At 38.4% G+C, this 17,733-nt stretch overlaps 2 protein-coding genes across 7 annotated transcripts in view; one reads left to right on the top strand and one right to left on the bottom strand.

Annotated features, from left to right (window-relative positions):
• LOC110015877 overlaps positions 1 to 17,733 on the bottom strand; it is a 755,614-nt gene that overhangs the window by 357,630 nt on the left and 380,251 nt on the right. The window lies entirely within an intron of this gene.
• Positions 1 to 17,733, top strand: part of csmd3 (CUB and Sushi multiple domains 3) — a 478,616-nt gene that overhangs the window by 313,381 nt on the left and 147,502 nt on the right. For all 4 annotated transcript variants that reach the window (XM_023959656.1, XM_023959655.1, XM_023959654.1 and 1 more), the window contains one exon: positions 282 to 394. In XM_023959656.1, the coding sequence (XP_023815424.1) occupies positions 282 to 394 (113 nt within the window). The remainder of the gene's footprint in view (positions 1 to 281; positions 395 to 17,733) is intronic.

Here is a 17,733-nt window from a genome sequence, read left to right as displayed (position 1 = left end):
AGAAAGAAAGAAAACAAAAGATAGGCAGACAGACAGGCAGGTTGATTTATTTATTTTGAATAATTGATTTTGTAGCCTGCTATTTTTGGTTTTTTTTTTTGTTGGTTTGATAGAAGCCAAAGTACGAGCATCATTTCCATCATTTGGGTTTTTTTTATCCAACAAATATTTCATCTTGCATAGCCTCTGAATTTGATTACAGCTATGACTACATTGTCAAAATATATGGTCTTTGTCCTTATCTGAAATGATTGTAAAAGTTTTGCGTTTCTGTTTCCCAGCCTGTCGGGAAGCTTTGTGCCTGACCTGATCGTGAGCATGACCCACCAGATGTGGCTGCATCTTCAGGCTGACGAGAGTGTTGGGTCTGTAGGATTTAAAATCAACTATAAAGGTAAGTCAAGGAGCATAATGTGGGGATGTAAAACAACATAGATCAGATTAAGGTGGGCCCAACCTGGAAAATGTATTTTGTGTCTAGTAAATTGATGTTGAACTTCAGGGTGAACTCTGAAAATATGTATGTAAAAACAAAGCAGGTATTTTCTCCATCAGTGAAATGATCGAGTGAGGGGGTCTGCTTTCCTGAAAGCATGTTAGCTTGGTCTGTTGAGTCTTCGGATTGTTTATCAAAAATGCTTTCAAAAACAAAATGCAAGAATGCACAAAAAATGATGATATAGATGAAATGCATTTTTCCTGTATGCTGATTTTTCATCTCCATGCAAAGTTAAGTATTAACAGTTGATAATTTCTTTTTTTACTTCTAAATGTAGTTAATTTAGTACAGGGGAAAGCTCTGCTGAACAAAGAGTCCCATTAAGGTGCCATCTCTGGTGGTATTATTGTCATAATGAGATCACAGTTCACACAGTTCTAACACTATTATGACCACTGTTCTGTGCTTTTGGGAGCTCAGGCTTCAGTGTTTTAAGTCCTGCTCTAATCATCTTTTGATCTTTTGTAAAATCGTTGCCAGTGGTCTCTTAAATATGATTATGTTGCTTTTAGCCCAAAAATGTTGGTTTTTAGGACCTAGTTTCTGCAGAACGGCAGTAGACTTTTTAGGATTTCACCTTTGAGACTGTTGTTGCGAAGTATTTACCATTATCCATATGTTAATGGCCTCCCCCTGCTAGTTTACAGAATGGAGTGGAGCACAGAGTTTGTTTTGGTTTGCCGATGGCAGCTTCTGCATCACAACCACAAGCTTTTTCAAATTTTTCAAAATGTCTGCTCGTTGATTTACAACAAATTGGATAAATAAATACTCAGAAATGCATTTTTTAAATTGATATTCTTGATAAATGTCTTCCATCTTCAGCAAAATGCCACAAAAACGTGTTGAAAAGAGCAAAAACACAATTTTCTTTGAAGTGGGTCTTTTAAACAGTAGGAGTAAAAACAATGGGATCATTATTGACATCAAATGTTTTAAACTACTTATGAGTAGTTATGATTTTCATTTCCATCCTTACTGCACTTTAAGACACTAATAAGACTTTTTTTTATTTTTTCCTTCTTTTTCAAAAAGCCACAGTGCGGCTTTTAATCCAAAGCCCTTTATGTATGGAATCATTCTGGTTGTGTTTACTGATGTTGAAGCGATTTTGGGAGGAACACAGCGCTCTGTCAAAATGTCAGTCTGCTTGTTATAAGAGTTGCAAACAAGGTTAAGTTTTTTTGTAAATTCACAAACTCAGCTAACATGCAGCGGTGTGACATAAGTATAAAATGTACAAGTATACAGTATACAGTGCCCTACCCGCCAATTTTAACTGCACCCCCTTAGTACGCAAGTACCTTGCCCCTGGGTGCTGGGCCCAACTGTGGCCGAGCCTGGTCGGGCCAAGTTTACAACACCCCTGGTGGGCCCCCCTTTCTACCCGGGGCGCTCCCCTCCTGGGCGGGGGCGGCTGGCCCCTGCCTTGCTCCTCCCTGGACCAACCTTGGGCCGGGTGGGTGGCTGCCTGGAGTGCGGAGCGGGTCTCCCTTGGGGGGTCCTGGCTCGTACCTGGGGTTGGGGCGGGGGGATGCCCGGAACTCCTGGGGGGTGTTGGGCTGCTCGTCTGGGGCTGTGGGCGCCCTTCTCGGGTGGGGCCCTGCGTTGGGCTCTCCCGGCGCGGCGGGGGGAATGCTCTCCTGGTTGGGCTGGGGCGGCGCTCCCTTTCCCTCCATGCCTCTCTGCTCTCTGGCTCTGGGGGCCTCGCGGCGGTCCTGCTGGCCCTGGCCTGGGTGGCGTACTGGGTCGCCCGGGCGGCGGTTGTTCCCTGCCTGCTGCCGTGTGGCGTTGGGGGTTCCGGCTGCAGCTGCTGCTGCGGCGGGGGTCTTGGTGTGGGGATGGCTGGGCACTCTCCTTCCTTCTTTTCAGATTCCACCGTCCATTTTAGAAAAACATAAACACTCACCTGAGCACAGGTGTTAGCTCACCTTTGCACTAACAGTTTGCATGATTGAATGACTGAAATATTTCACACTAGTTGGTTTAAAGGCATAAGTATGCGTGTGTGAACACTATCGGTTTTGTGTACATGTTGACATGTGGACATTTTTTTTCAGCCAGCAGGTGTGTTGATAACATTTGAGTGTGCGTGTGGACAAGCCCCGCCCTTTTTGTACTACATTTGAACCTTACCGTAATGATAAACAACCAGTAAACTTGTTTCTTTATGCTGCTTCATGGTTTTATCCCCCCCCCCCATCCTATTATCACCCTCTTACCCCCCCCCCCCCCCCCTAACATCCCTCTCTCTTCTTCCCTTCTTTCCTTTTCCGTCCGGTCCAACACCAAAGATTTTCAAACATGATTGAAATTAATAAAGTTTGGCCTCAATTCCAAAGGGGTTTATTCAGACATAATTTTGGTTTGCCTGAAGATTAATAACCCCTCTTGTTAAAGTAAAATATGTCCAACACAAGAGGCCCTCAGCTCTCATCTGCCTGCCCAGCTGTTGGACAGGACAAGAAAAAAAAAATGTACAAGCATAATATGACATAGTTTAAAAATGACAGTGGGCTCTATAATCCAGTGCACCTCTATTGTCCAGAAAGCACAGTAATCAAATATATAAAGCATGTCATTTAACTTGCAATCACGCACAACACATCAACACAACAAAATCTTGTTAAGTCAAATTTACTAGCTGCACTGGCAGATAATTTGACTTATTTTTAGTCAATTTTTTCTAGAATTAAGATAGTGGTTTTTTGCAGTGCATGCAAAGCACCACAACATTTGATCATAAAGATAATCCTCCTCTCTTTAACAAATTGATTCATCCATGTGATTTCTCAAGCTATCTATAAAGCGCTTTGAATAAATCACATATTTAAAGAGAATAAAAGGCTTGTCTATGTGTTCAATTGATTTCCCAGTAGCTGTTTCATTTAGTGCAAATTAATTGAAAGTGATCTTTGAAACCTGTGGTTGCCCCCACTGCATCAGCGCACAGCAGGCAGTCGGCTGAAAGGCAAAGATGTTTTCATATTAAACATAGAAAGTATTGAGTCTGGAAGCTCATAGAGCAAAAGTGCAGATAACATTTCTCTTAGACCCCTGCTGTTTCTACCTTTTGATTGTTTAGAAAGAACGTTTCATAAGGAGTTACAGATATCCTCACACATGGAAAAAAATGTGAAGTGTTGAACTCTGACAGACTGCAGGTCTGCAGGCAGCCTGTAACTGAATGCAGTTCCAGGCTGCCTCAGCAGACTTGGATGTGATCCTGGAGTCAGTTAAAGACTTTCATGTGGTGGATCTGACAGGTCTGATTGGTCTACTGACAGGGAGTCAGACATCTACTAAATGATTTAGGCACTAAGTGCTTTGTGGAATTTTACAAGGATGGAACTGAATCTTGAGCTTTGGGGCAAGTTTTCTCTTCCTAATGTTAATTCCTCTCATTATGGGAGCCCTCTGCGTTTTTTTTAAAATGAGAATTTAGATGTAAAACCCGCAGAATCATGTCAGACATGTTCAATTTTCTGATGGAGTTGACCTCTGACCTACAGAGGTGGAGTAATTTGACAGCTGGTGTGCTTTACAGATTTTTTTTAAATATACCCTGAGGAGATCCTACGGCACATCCATGCCAAATTTGGTGCTTGTACAAAATGCACGATTATTTAATTAACCTGCTCCACTTTTAGGGTAGGATGTATAATTTCTGCTTGATGTCAGGTGCCATCTTGTTGCAGCCAGGTCCCTCTCAAAAAAATCAAAAATTACTTCAGTGCGCTTCCATTAAACATATGCTCAAAACTTTATCGGAATCCTAGGAATATATAAAAAAACAATTTCTCGATTACACTGTTTCCAATAAATCATAATTATGCGAATAAATACAAACCAACTCACACGATAAGTCATTCAAAAACATGACGACGGATGTGAGGAATACTTTAATTCATTCAAATCGGCACTAGCGCTCATCATCATCTATCAAAGGAGTCGTTGGCGTCTTAGTCAAGCCATGGCACGGCGAGCTTCTTACACGTGGGAGTGGCAATGGTTGACGTGATTTTGGGAAATTGTAGTTGGTCATTTTACAGAGGAGCCTTGATTCCAACATTTCGGCATGACTTGCTCAACTTTTGATGAGCTGTGCGATGCTTTGGGACCTCTGGTGACCGCTGTGCAGTGTCCAAGGCAGCCAGTGGTATCCGGCTGTTGGTCACGTGACTCATTTAATGTGGAAAAAGTGTTTCCAATGAAGTTTTCTAAAATATGTCGATCTTGATGCACCTCAAAAACCACCTTCTCGAAGCGCAATTTTTTGTTTTGTTTTTGATAAACGCAAGCTTCTTTTTTTTTTAATTGTCGTGTCTCCATTTGGCAAATTTATTTTTGCAAATCCAATTGCCATGGCCTCTCTCCTTCACGGTGGTGGTCACTTTGAGTCAACATGTGGGGGGGGGGCTTTAGAGAAATGCAGGGCACAACACAGAGAAGCATGTCAAAGTAGATTTCAGCATTGCTCAGTAAGTTACAAGGCTGACAATATGGGACCATGGAGGGATTAGGACTTTGGAGGAGCAGAGCCTTGGTGGGCGTGGTAGGTGGTAAGGAGTGGTGGGAGCTGTACAATCCTGCTCAAAGCTTTAATTCTTTTTTTTTTCTGTCTGGATATATTTTGATGGTCTGAAAGGCTCTCAGGACAAGATAAACTAATGTGTTGTCCTTGAAATACTCTGCCTGTCAAAAAGGAACAAGCCATAACAACAAACACCTTTTTTTTTTTTTACTTTTCTTCTCTGGGTCCTACTTTTGCCATAACTTTCACTGTGAAAAGTTCTTGCAGTAGCCTGTAGCAGATAAATGTGTTTGTCCCAGAGTTGCTGTCTCCATCACCCACAAGATTTAATGTTGAGGTGGGTGATTGTGTGGAATGTATGTGTTTGTAGTGGATGCACATGGTAGGAACCTGGTTTTTAAAGAATAATATCATTAAATACATCAACTTAAAGTCACGTTTTTACCACCCAGTTGATGTGTTTTATTTGAGTGGATTTGTTTCAGGCAGGTACTCCATCAGTGCTCCAACGAAGCTCCACCAACAAGTCAGTCACCTCTCCTCACACTAGTGCTCACTTCTCTTCTCTCTCAGTGTCTGACTCTCATTTTTCCTCATTACACATTTGTTTCTTCCCCGTTCTGTCATTCCCTTCTGTCTGAAATCATAACATTTTCTCACATAGTGCTCTCTAATGCACTTTTGTTTGGCTCCATTCTTTTCCTTTTTTCTCTCGGTGCAATTTGTGTGTCAGACATTCTTTTCCCCACTGTGTCAAATGGCACGCGCTGCTTTTTTCTTTTCCTCTTTTGAACTTTTTTTGCTCTCTGTCTATCTGTGTGCTTTCCTCAGTCCCTGTCTCACTCTGAGTTCCTCTCTTTCGGTTGTCACCGCTCAACTGTTATTAAAGACAAGGTCACCAAGCTGGCAGCACTTTGATTCCTATACCAATCATACACTTCCTTTAGGCCCGGTGGCTTTGTGGGAGAGGGTCTGTGAGGATTGGACTTCCTTCCCACGGATCCCATCACAGCCTGGCAGCCTGGTATCTGGGGAGTTTTTGAGGCCGGATGGGCACCACAGGCTCCGTGTTGTCTTCTTCAAGTTATACTTAAGATGTATTTTTACTTGTGTGCCTTTAAAGCTGGTAGATGCTGTTTCTATGTTGATAGTTCTGACCATAGAGATACTGGCGAGTATCAGAAACTACCCTGAAATACTCTTGGCATCCTAGCTTTACAACAATTAAACACCATTCAATGAAAAACTTTCTTTTCCAATAAACTAATTTCTACACTGAAAGTTCCTCAATCTCTCATTTTTTTGAAAAAGTTATCAACTTAATTACACTCTTTTTACCACCCACTTCTCACTCTCTTAGCAAAACTTACAATTTATTTCTGTCTCATGCATAAATTCAGTTGATGGCTTACAGAAAAAGACCTACTCTGCTTTAGCTGCCCAGCTGATTGGTAAAAAATATCCAAGTGCGGGACAGCTGCTCATTCTTTGAGATGTGCCAATGCAACCTCCAAGCAGACATTATGCAAATGGGATTCATGCTAATGTTGTTAATTAAGAGAAGGAAAGAAGAAAATTCAGGATCGACAGGATAGACGTTTTCTGCAAGCAAGAAGGCCTCAGTACTGCATATACTGTTGGGTTGTTTTTTTGCAAGCTATTTTATTTAGTATTTCCAAGTATATAAAGATTAAAGATGACCCAGAAAAACTGGGAAGTACTACACATCTTTACAACAATGAGTTTTTAATACTCTCCTCATTCTGGTCAGGGTCACAGAAGGGTTACAGGAAGTTTGTGGACTCCTTTTTGGACAGGCTTTTTAAAAGCTGACAGCCTATGTAGATTAGTAATGAATAATAATATTAACAAATATCTCCTTTTATACATTTTGAAATAAACAAGACATTTTTCTCTAAATTTACAAATATTATTTTTATTTTACATACCTTTTTTCTGTCCATCTGAAAACATGAAAGAAGAAAGAACGAGAAGAAAAATGCTGAGTCAGCACCTAAAACACCTTTATAATAGTTAACATTTTGTTACCAAGTAAAAACTAAAACACAAAATGCAAAATAATGTTATTTTATCTTCTAATCAGTCCAACCATTAGGCTGATTTTATAATAATAAAATAAATAAATAATAAACTAATAGCTTTATAGTGTGATTTATTATCAACTTTTCTAATAGAAAATCAAATACTAAAGAGGAAGAAGAAAGACTTTATTATTACATTGTTTTAATGTATTGATTCTGACCCATTTTTTTCAGCTAACTTGCTGAAAAACAAACAAAAATCTATGGAAGGTTATTTGCTCATAAAGAGCGAGTGCAGAGAAGGAAGAAAAGACAATAACTTTAAAGACAAAAAAAGCTGCATTCAAGGAGTTAGAAGTTCTTTTCACTTTGAACAGCCCATTGAGATGACAATTGTTGCAATACTGGGCTGTATAAATTAATTTATCAGAAAAGGCCAGGAGTTTTCCTGGAAATTTGTACTGCGACAATTGTTCCCACGTACCAAGCTCCATATAGATAATGTGTTGACAGACTCACTAATGATATACGAGCTGCACCACTAAAAAATGTGATAAAAATAACATCACTTTTATATTCAGAAACGGCAGTTTTAGTGTTGGTTTTATTATTTCACTTAGCTGTGTCTGCCAGTCACACCTTAAAAGTTGTGTTTAAAGACCCACTCCAATGATAATGATGTTTTTGGTGTTTTTAAACATATCCTTGTGGCATTTTTATCACGATGGAGGACATATATAAAGAAAATTGAACTCAAAACTGCAGTTCTGAGTATTTCTGCTTTCAAATGGTTGTGAATCAGAAGTTGATGAAAAATGCTGTTGGAAAAAGCTTGTAGCATCGATGTAGGCGCTACAGTTGGGGGGCCAAAAGCTTATTGCTTTGGTCCATTCCAATGCATCCACTTGCTGACAAATAGATCCTCGTCTTTCTTTTGCTTGTCTGAGCTGGCAGCTGGATAACTATGATATTGCTCGCTATGTTTGTTGCACCGCTAATGATGTGTTCGGGTTGTGAGGGGCTGTAAGCTAACAAAAAATAATGTAAACAAAGGGCTAATGGGAAGTCAGGGAAGGCTCACTCCCTGCCAACAGTCCCGCCCACAACTTTGAAAGGACTTTCTAATAAACTACTGTTTTTCTGCAGAAACTATGTTCTTGAAAATGACAGGTTTCTATATTTTGGCTAAAATCAGTATAATAATAAATAAAAGACCACTGGAAATGCTGTTATACAATAGATCTAAAGATGGTGTAAGAAATAGGCACAGAAAATTCACCTTTGTGTAAAAGATTAATGCACAGTTTGTTAATATTTAAAAAAATATATAAATATGTGTACGATCAATGTTTTTAAAGCTTGAATTAAGTTGTTTCAGTGCTGCAGTTTTCTAAACAGAACCTGTACTAATATGTAATTCTATTTAAAAAAAAATCTGTATTTTTACATTAATCAATTTTGTCAAATCCCCCAAAAATATTTCACCAATCAGCAGCTCTTTTTTTCATTCAGTTTTATCCTCCCTAAATGATTTACAAACAGCTCTAAACTGGCTTTTTACACCAGATTTCATAAAGGAGCATAATTAGATAGAAACCGTAAGCTTAAAAAAATTGGACGCCACCTTCAGCCTCATTAAGGCTGGTCTGTGGAAACATGATCTGACATTAAATCAGTCCGGGACTTAAAACAGATCACCGGTTTAGCGCATGGAAAACAGCTTCTTCACCTTCTCTCCTGCTTCTCTTTGGGATGTGATCCATGGAGGCCATCAAGCAGTCATCAGCACAGTATCGTACTTTGGAGAGTACCACCACAACAGAGCGGGGATTTTAGAAAAGCACCGCCGTTTTCTATAATTTAAAAGCAACAGCTGTCAGTTGGAGTGATGCACGAACCAGCTCTCAGCACAGAGAAAAGCCTTCTGCTTCACTTTGGAGCACGAGCCGATTCCTCCCACTTGAAACAGACGCAGGTGCTCATTTGCCCTCACTCACCTTCTACTCAGTGAAGCATTGTTTTGACAAGGGATGAGGCCATTAAAGACACCTCAGACTGATTGGACTGGCAGGGAGACAGCAGTGTGTGATGAGTCTTGTGAGATACTGGATCTGAGGTCTGTGTAACAAGGCATAAAAGACATTGGTCAGGAATGGAGTGTCTTAATATGAAGCAAGAGCGTTGGATTTGTTAAAAGTAGACCCAACAGCAGCAGCAGCAGACATGTGCCAGGATCTATATTCATGCAAAATTCTGCCTGGAAACGGGCAATTATTCAGATTTAAGTGCTTTTTTTATGGCTTTATTAAATGAAGCGTACCACCTAAAAGGCCACTATTTGCTAGCTTAATTGAAATGCGTACAGAATAAATGGTAATTTTGCGAATATGTTTCCCGTGATGACTCATTCGCTCAAATCCTGGCATTTTTAAGTGCATCGTTTCAACATTATCCCATCGTGGTGTGTATGTGGCACTGCTGCGAACAACAGTCGACAAACCACGGTACGGACATCAAGAGTCTGTGTCACAGTTGGTTGATCAAGGGAGGAAATGTTAGTTCTAATACCCTCATGATAAAGATTTTATTTAGGCTACATGTTACATGGCTTATCTCTTTAATGTTCTGGTGGACTTTAATAACTCTGCAATCAAGGCTAATTTTAAGACCACTTGATACTCTAGCCACTTGCAGAAAAAGGTCAAATAAAACTGTATTCATAGATTTAAAATTCATCCCTGCTAACATGGCCAGCTTTTTTCCTTTTTTTTATGTTGTTGTGCTCTCGCCTTCTATCTGCTCATCTCATCCCAGCAGGATCTCATCACTGAGTTATAATGTCAGCCTTTACTTTTGAAATTGTGTTTTAGATTTTTCATCTGCTTTTTATGGTTTTTTATATATGATATGATTTTATTGAAGGGAAAGATGTCAAGGTGGGTTTTTACTGCACTGCTGACCCCTAGGTCTGTGTGGCTCTGTTGTGTGGATGAGTGTGTGTGTGAGGATTAAGGCAGAGAAGGATTTTTGTATCTCAAAAAATTATCCGAAGTTTGATGGGGGAAAAAAAATACTGCCAATAAACAGTATTTTTATACATCGTGTTATTTTTTTTGCATAATTTGTATAATTTGAGTGCGACTTAAACCCATGTGCAGCTTTGATTCATCAAAAAGAAATAAAATCAACCGCTAGAGGGCACTGTAGGTGTGTGTATCAGTATTAGCTAATGACACCAGCGCAGAAGAAGCGGTGCTCAATCTTACGCCAGGCTAGGTGGAATAGTTTATTGTTCCTTGTTCTTTTGCTGTATGTCACCTTTGTTCTGAATCAATAAAAAAAAGGTGGAATAGTTTAGAATAGGCACAGAAACTTAGTCATTTGGAGTAATTTGATATAATTTTTGACTTATTAACATTCTTTATTATTTATCTGAATTATTGGTAGTATGTTGCATTAATATACTGCCTTTTAACAGGAAATGTCCATTCTTGTTCCTGTATTTTGTTAAATGAATTTCTCACGAAAGTGCGATTTCTTTCTCTTTTTATAATGATCCACTTCAATAAAATTTGTGTTTCTGGTGTTGTTGTTAACATGTTCTAGTAGCATTTTTCTCATAATGGACGACATGTATAAGAGAATTTAGGATTATAACTGTGTTTCTCAGTATTTCTTATTTCAAATCATGATGGACAAGGAGCACATAAAAACCCAGCCGTTTGAAAACGCTCTCAGTTGTGACACTGCAACTGAAATGGCCGGGCCAAAGTCTCTCTGCTCCGCTCCATTCTGATACATCCACTTATAGATAAATAGATCCATGTATGTCTTCGTTTTCCTCGTCTGAGCTGGATTCTGGCTCAAAATTGTACAGCTAGAAAGTTCTAACATTGCTTGCCATTTTTGTTGCAATGCTAATGTGAACTATTGCAGCTCTGCAGAGAATAAGTCTTAAAAACATGGCACAGGTTTTTATTTTATTTTTATTATGACTAAAAAATGCATAATCATAATTAAAATACCTCTGGGAAGGATTTTGTAATAGATACAAATATAGATGGAGTGAGACTTAAAGTCCCAAAAATATGGTGCACAAGGCATATACTAGGCATGTGATGCACATTCAAGAACCCAGTTTTAGCATTTTGCATGTATAGCCTGAAAATGGCATTAAAAATGAAACGTACCCAAAACGAGCATATACGCCTGTTTACATAGACTTTTCATTAAAAATGGTCACTTGAACCTACGTTGCCTAGGCTGATGTTAACGTAGCTTATGAAAAATACATTTGGAATCAATGTGTTAAAGTTAGGGCATTGAGGGTCCATTCATTTCTGTAACCTGCTGAGTCCCTTTCGGGGTCAAAGGGTCAATTTGGGCACTGGGCATGACTTCTTTAATTAAACGGAACAGATGAAGTAAAGTCACAAAATGTTCAGTCAGATGTAGTTCAGTTTTGTGTTCTTCTAGTCTTACTTGGGGGTTTAGCTTTCATCTGGACATCCACATAAACTCCAACAACAGCTTTTAGAGGACAGGACTCACAAAACCACAGCATTGGAGACAGAACATTGCTTATTGTTAATGAGACACTGAATAAGTTGTACATGTATTACCAATAAAATTCATCACACATTTGAAAGGTTAGTTAGGAAAAAAAAAAACATAAAATGTAATACATCCTGGATCTTGTGTTAAATTCTGGTTACTGAGAACACAGAAAATATCACTAACCTCTGTTGTTGTTTTTTTTAACATTATTTACAGGAAGCTGTTTACTTTGGTAATGAATCACTTGAAAGCTCATTCAGGAATACCAGATGGCTTAGAGCCCATTACCTCCTTGTGTTTCCTTGAAGCAAAGGAAAAAAATCTTTATGAACTTTTTTTAAGTGGCAACTTGACAGTTTGTCTTGACATGTGTAGATGTGAAGATTTTAATTTATTCTTTTTGCAAGAAGCAACATTTAACAATCCTTTACAAGTTTTCCTTCATAAAAATATTTCTGCAATAATTATTCTATTGTTGCTAGAAAAATTTTCTAAAAGATAGCATGTAAATTAAATCAAAAGCTCGCAAACTGACTTTTCACATGGTGGTTTAGTGCCCAGAAAGGGCAGGTTTCTCTTGATCTAATGCTTTGCTGTCATTGATATTTCAAGTAACAGGTATTGCTGTTTCACAGTGCTGTTTGTAATGTGTCTGACCGGAAGGTGAGGGTTTGTTTTTGGTAATTGCCACTTTTGTGACATTTCCGGTGTTTGGAAGCAAAATCTCTCCAAGTTAGTAGTAATTTGGTCGGTTTCTGTTCATGTTGGAGTCATTTTTACCCTTTAGCTGGCCTTTTAATTATGTGTTGCCACACAATTGAATTATGCATAAATGGACTCAATAACCTAAATCCCAAACATGGTTTCATCCACTGACTCTGTATGGAGCCAATCAGATGTTTTGATAAAAATGTGTGCGTCCTGCTGGCCATTTCTGTTGAGAATTGGAAACGATTGATTGACAGATTCTCCTGAGCCCACTTGCAAATAGTAGGGGTGTGGCTTTCCAACAAGCTCACTCCTAAGAGTGGTTGGAGAAGCAATTACTCAGACCAAGTCAGACTTTTCCCAGCTGGCTGTCGAAGTCTGGCTCCACCATGGTGGTGTCCATAATACAAAAAAATGGCAATGAATTGACTTCATTTCATTTGAGTCAAAAGTAGGCCATTTTCTACGAGTGATGTCATACTCACTCAGTCAAGTTCTCATATGCAGTCAATGGTTTTAACATACACTTAACTATGATATTCAATTGAAACCTTGTTTTATTTGCAGATATGTATCCAGATTGTTTATGTAAAAAAAATCAGTTTAAGATTTGAAGGGGTCAGACTGACACCCTTAGATGTTGGCAACCAGTTTTTTTGCCTGTGCTGCCAACAATTACAGAAGTTTTTCTAAGAACGCTGTGACACTCAAACTTAGATGATAGTCTGGAAGGATTTGTTTTGTTGACTTAAATGATGTCCACAGGAGACGATGTTGTGTCCAGATCCAAGTGAACACCCCAGTTATGATCTGTGTTCCTCAAGTCCATTACACACTATGCTGGTGGTTACACCTCTGAAGTTGAAATGATATTTTACACTTCGTGTACCAAGCAGAACGATACATTTTAATGAGAGCAGAAAATTGATGTATTTCTTGAACACATCTCCAATCACGTCGTTCAAGCCTTGTCAGTGCCCCAGTTTTGAGTCAAAAAGCAGCAAGGAAAATGCCATCTTTGTAAGCATATTAATTAGATTATGCACAGACCATACTGTCTGATATCTACTGTGTGAACATGTCCATTTGAACAACTCCCCTTTAGTTCAAAGTAACAGAGAGTTACAATGTAATTAGAGAGGCTGCAGTTCTCATTTGATCCCAGAGAACAAATCGACTTTTCACTTAAGTCCTCATCGTCTTTGGCTTTTGTACCAATCGAGATTATTATTCGGCAAGGTTAAATGTGCTGAATGCATCTCAGCTTTGTTTTGGGAACACTTGAGATTGAATGGCTGTAGTCTAGGAGATATTGAGCATTACCACCTTTGCTCAGTTTTCCATTATTATTAGCAATACAGCCTTAAGATCTATCTAACAATAGTCACAAAAGAATAACAGCCAATGTGCTTTTTTTAAAGTTGTGTTTTTTTCCCTACCCGTTTCATTATCCGTTCCAAAATCTATTACCATACTCTCCAGGATCTGTAGTGGTGTGTGTATTCGCTCTGCACTCATTCTGGCATCAGTGTGTTGGTTTATGTTGGTATTCCCATGGACAATATGCTGCGATCCGACATGATAGAATATCATAGAACTGAATAAGATGAGACTCCAATAGCAATTCGAATTTAAAGTTGAAGTGGCCACATAGACATCCACCGTTTTCGCACAAACACACAAACACCCTCTTTTAAGGAGCCTAATCCCCTTTGTGAATCCATCACCCGTGTTGTTACGAATACAATAGGATTATTTCTGTGCGTGTGTGTGAGACAGAAACTGTGTGCGTGGGGCAGTGTGTTTGTGTGTGTTAGAGAGTGGCAGGAAGTCATAGTGCCAGAATGTTCCTACGGAGCGCCTGCTTTTTTTTTTTTCTTCCTCTGGAGCAATTTGTTCTCCCTTCTTTCGCTTTGTATTTGTGTGCCTATCTGTGTGTGTTCACATGCAGCTACGGGTGTGAGGGCACACTGTGATTGGTTGAGTCTGCGGATCTCATAAAGACGGTGTCATGATGGAAATTAATGCAATACATCACAAACGTGCACATAGGCATACGGACACACACGGCACACAGAATGCTGGGAAAACTTGCACATGCACGCATAATACACACCGTCCCTCAGCTCTGGGCCACTTCTGTAAATAAGACTAAAAGCAGGAGTGGAGAGCCAGGGAATAAAGGGAGAGAAGGGCTTTGGCAATGAAAGTATATTTTCAGGATTACTGCACAAAACATTTTTAACAGAACCGGGGTGACATGGTGGCATGTTTATGCGGAATCAAACCAGAATTTGTGAAACCTTCGGTGGAAGCTGAAAAAACGGAGACCTGTTTTGAATACTTGCAAACTCCGTCTAGACAAAATGATGAATAAAAGTGTTCCCCAGGCTGTCAAAGGTGGAGGCTTTCAGGGAAATGTGGCTAACTCAGCTAATATCAGTCATTTTAAGCTTCATGATTTCAAAATCTATGATAAACTTTTGTTTACTGTCCAAGGCAAACAAAAGTGTTAGTACAGTTTTTTTTTCTGTGGAAGGCCTGACAGCATGATAATGCTCTTTTCATCGCTGGTAATTGTATCACACTAAAACAAGTCAAATAATAACCAGTTTACTCATAATAGCTGCTGTTTCACACTTTAAAAAAAGATAAAGGCTTAGAAACTGTTATCACATGCCCTAACTATGTTATGCTTGACCCACAACTTAGTTCATTTGTTGTATCAATCTTCCATGGTGAAAATCACATCAACAAATAACTCAATGCAAAAACATAATAACGTCCGTCTCTGATCATCTTTGATTTATTTTTTGAAAGTGTTCCCAGTCTCTTAATGATTATGCCGTTTTTAGCCAAAATCTAAAAACGTGTCGGTTTCCAGGACATAGTTTCTGCAGAACAGCATGAGTTGATTAGAAATTTGCCTCTAAGTTATGGCTGGTACTGTTACCCCGCCCCCACTTCCCGTAACCGATCAAGCTTAGCTTACAGCATCTCACACCCGCAACCTAGCATTACATTTGCGTCAAAAATGGTAAGCAATTGCACGGATCTAGTCCTCCACAAGCAGATGCATCAGAATGGAGCAAAACAATAAACTTGTGGCTTGACCTAGTAGCTTCTAAATTACAGTTATAAGCTTTTTCAAACAACATTTATTTGTCTGCTACTAAATCACAAGGATTTGAATGAAGAAATACTCAGAATTGCAATTTTAAGACAATTCTTCTTTAAATATTTCCTCCATCATGACAAAAATGCTACAAGAACATGTTAAAATCACAATTAGAAAGGTAAGAAAATAATGAGAAATCATAATTACATCAAAAGGTATTTTCCAGAAATCAAAATGAAAAGTTAAAAATTTAAACAAAATAAGAAATCTGGAAAATGTGTGGGAAATTCCTGACTGGATGATGACAATTGGGTTGTGGGGAAAAGGGAAAGCAGAAGATTGTTTTGCCCTAACTGAAGAAAAGAATCGTTCAATCAATCTCTAAACTTTTGCAGTTTAAAGTAGTGTCTCCTTTTGGAAGATACCAAACGAAAAGGTGAACAAACATCCTCTTCAAATCAGTAATAATACCTACATTTTGCAGTTTCTTTTTTTTGTTTATTTTTAACATTTCATCCTCATTTCTGGAAATTATTTTTTTTTTCCGAAAGGTTTCATTTTGATTTTTGGAACTATGTTTTTGGTTTTTGGAATTGCATTCTGATTTCTAAAATGTTACTTTGTTTTTTTTAATTATTTGTTGTTGTTTTTTTTATTGTTGCTGTGATTTTTATTTTTTTTCTTTGCATTTAATGATTTGTTGATGTGATTTGCACTTCAGGTTTTAGTTTAGTTTTCATGGAGTTAGAAATCTGAAAAAAACAATTTTAACTTTTTACTCTTTAAGAGAAAAAAAATCCAAAATCTATCTATCTAATCTAAAATCTAAGAAATAAAAAAATAAATCACAATGCTGGCAAAGTTCAAAGCTAAAGAGAGATGAGATAAGAAGTTTGGAAAATTCAACTGTGGAGTTGAATAGTAATTTTACAAATGGCTTTATTTGGAATAAAACAACATGCTGTGAAGAATAGTAAATAGAGGATATGTTAAAATATGATCACATTGTTTTTTAAAATAACGGAACAATAAATAAACTTAAATGCTAAAGTTGCACTATGATTGCATGATGTAACCCCCCCCTTCCCAGAGAAAAAAAAGAGGGTCCAATGATAATGACAGTTCCAAATTCTCAAATCCGGACTGTGACTATGTTTTTAGACTAGTAGGCTGTCATGTTCATATCACCTTTTTATGTGACGTGGGCTAGTTCAAATGTCATATAAAAAGTATAGCTTCAGATTTGAGGAGTGTTATATTGCCATTCATACTTATTAGCAGAAATTGTCCTGGCTGTCATTTGACCCCAGCAGGTATTATTCATTTCAGTCCATCATCTGATTGCTTATGGCCAGGCAGAAATGTATACTTGAGTTGAGATTCTGGTCAATTTAGCATTAACTGGGAACCAAACAAGCATGGACTTGGGTGGTTGGTGGGAAGACTCCAGAATACCTGAGAAAACTGGACCAGACACAGGATGAACTTGATAATCGTGCAAGAAAAACCTCCATGGGACTTGACAGTATTACCACAGTCAAAGTTTTATGAATAAAAGAAATAGGAATATAATATATTAAGAGTCCCACTCATCATCTTTTGATACATCTTGAAAGCATTCCCAGAGGTCTTTTAATGATAATTATGCCGTTTTTAGCAACAACAAAAAAAAAAAATCTGTCGTTTTCTAGGACATAGTTTCTGCAGAGCGACAGGTGTTCATTGGGAATTCACCTCTAAGTTGTGGTCAGGACCTTCAGTGCAGAGTAAGCCCGCCCCCTTCCCATCATCCATTTGTTTGCATTCCCTCCTGCTTGCTTACAGCCCTGATTTAACATGAGCGGCTCAACAAAAATGATGAGCAATATTGAAGCCATCCAAAGTCCAGCTCAGACTAGGAAAACAAAGACGTACATGGATCTATTTGTCTGCAAGTTGATGCACAGGAATGAAGCGGAGCTTGTCATTTGCCATAGTAGCTTCTCCATCACAGTTATAACCTTTTCCCAGCAGCATTTTACCAACTGCTCCTGGTACACAATGATTTGAATAAAGAAATATTTAGAAATGCAGGCTTAAAAAAAAAAGCAATTGAAGAAATAAATAAATAAGGTTAAGTAGAAAAGGCTACAAGAACATTTTAAAAACACCAAAAGGTATCTTATATCGAGTGGATCTGTAAAAAAATAATTGCTATCCATCCATCCATCTTTATCTTTTCTATAGCTTTTTTCTATAGCTTTTTTTCTTCTCTTGATGTTTCTATCTTTCTTTC

This window comes from Oryzias latipes, chromosome 11 (genome assembly GCF_002234675.1).
Source record: "Oryzias latipes chromosome 11, ASM223467v1".
Lineage (NCBI taxonomy): Eukaryota > Metazoa > Chordata > Actinopteri > Beloniformes > Adrianichthyidae > Oryzias > Oryzias latipes.
Note: the sequence above shows the minus strand (reverse complement) of the source record. Positions and strands in the feature narration are given on the sequence as shown.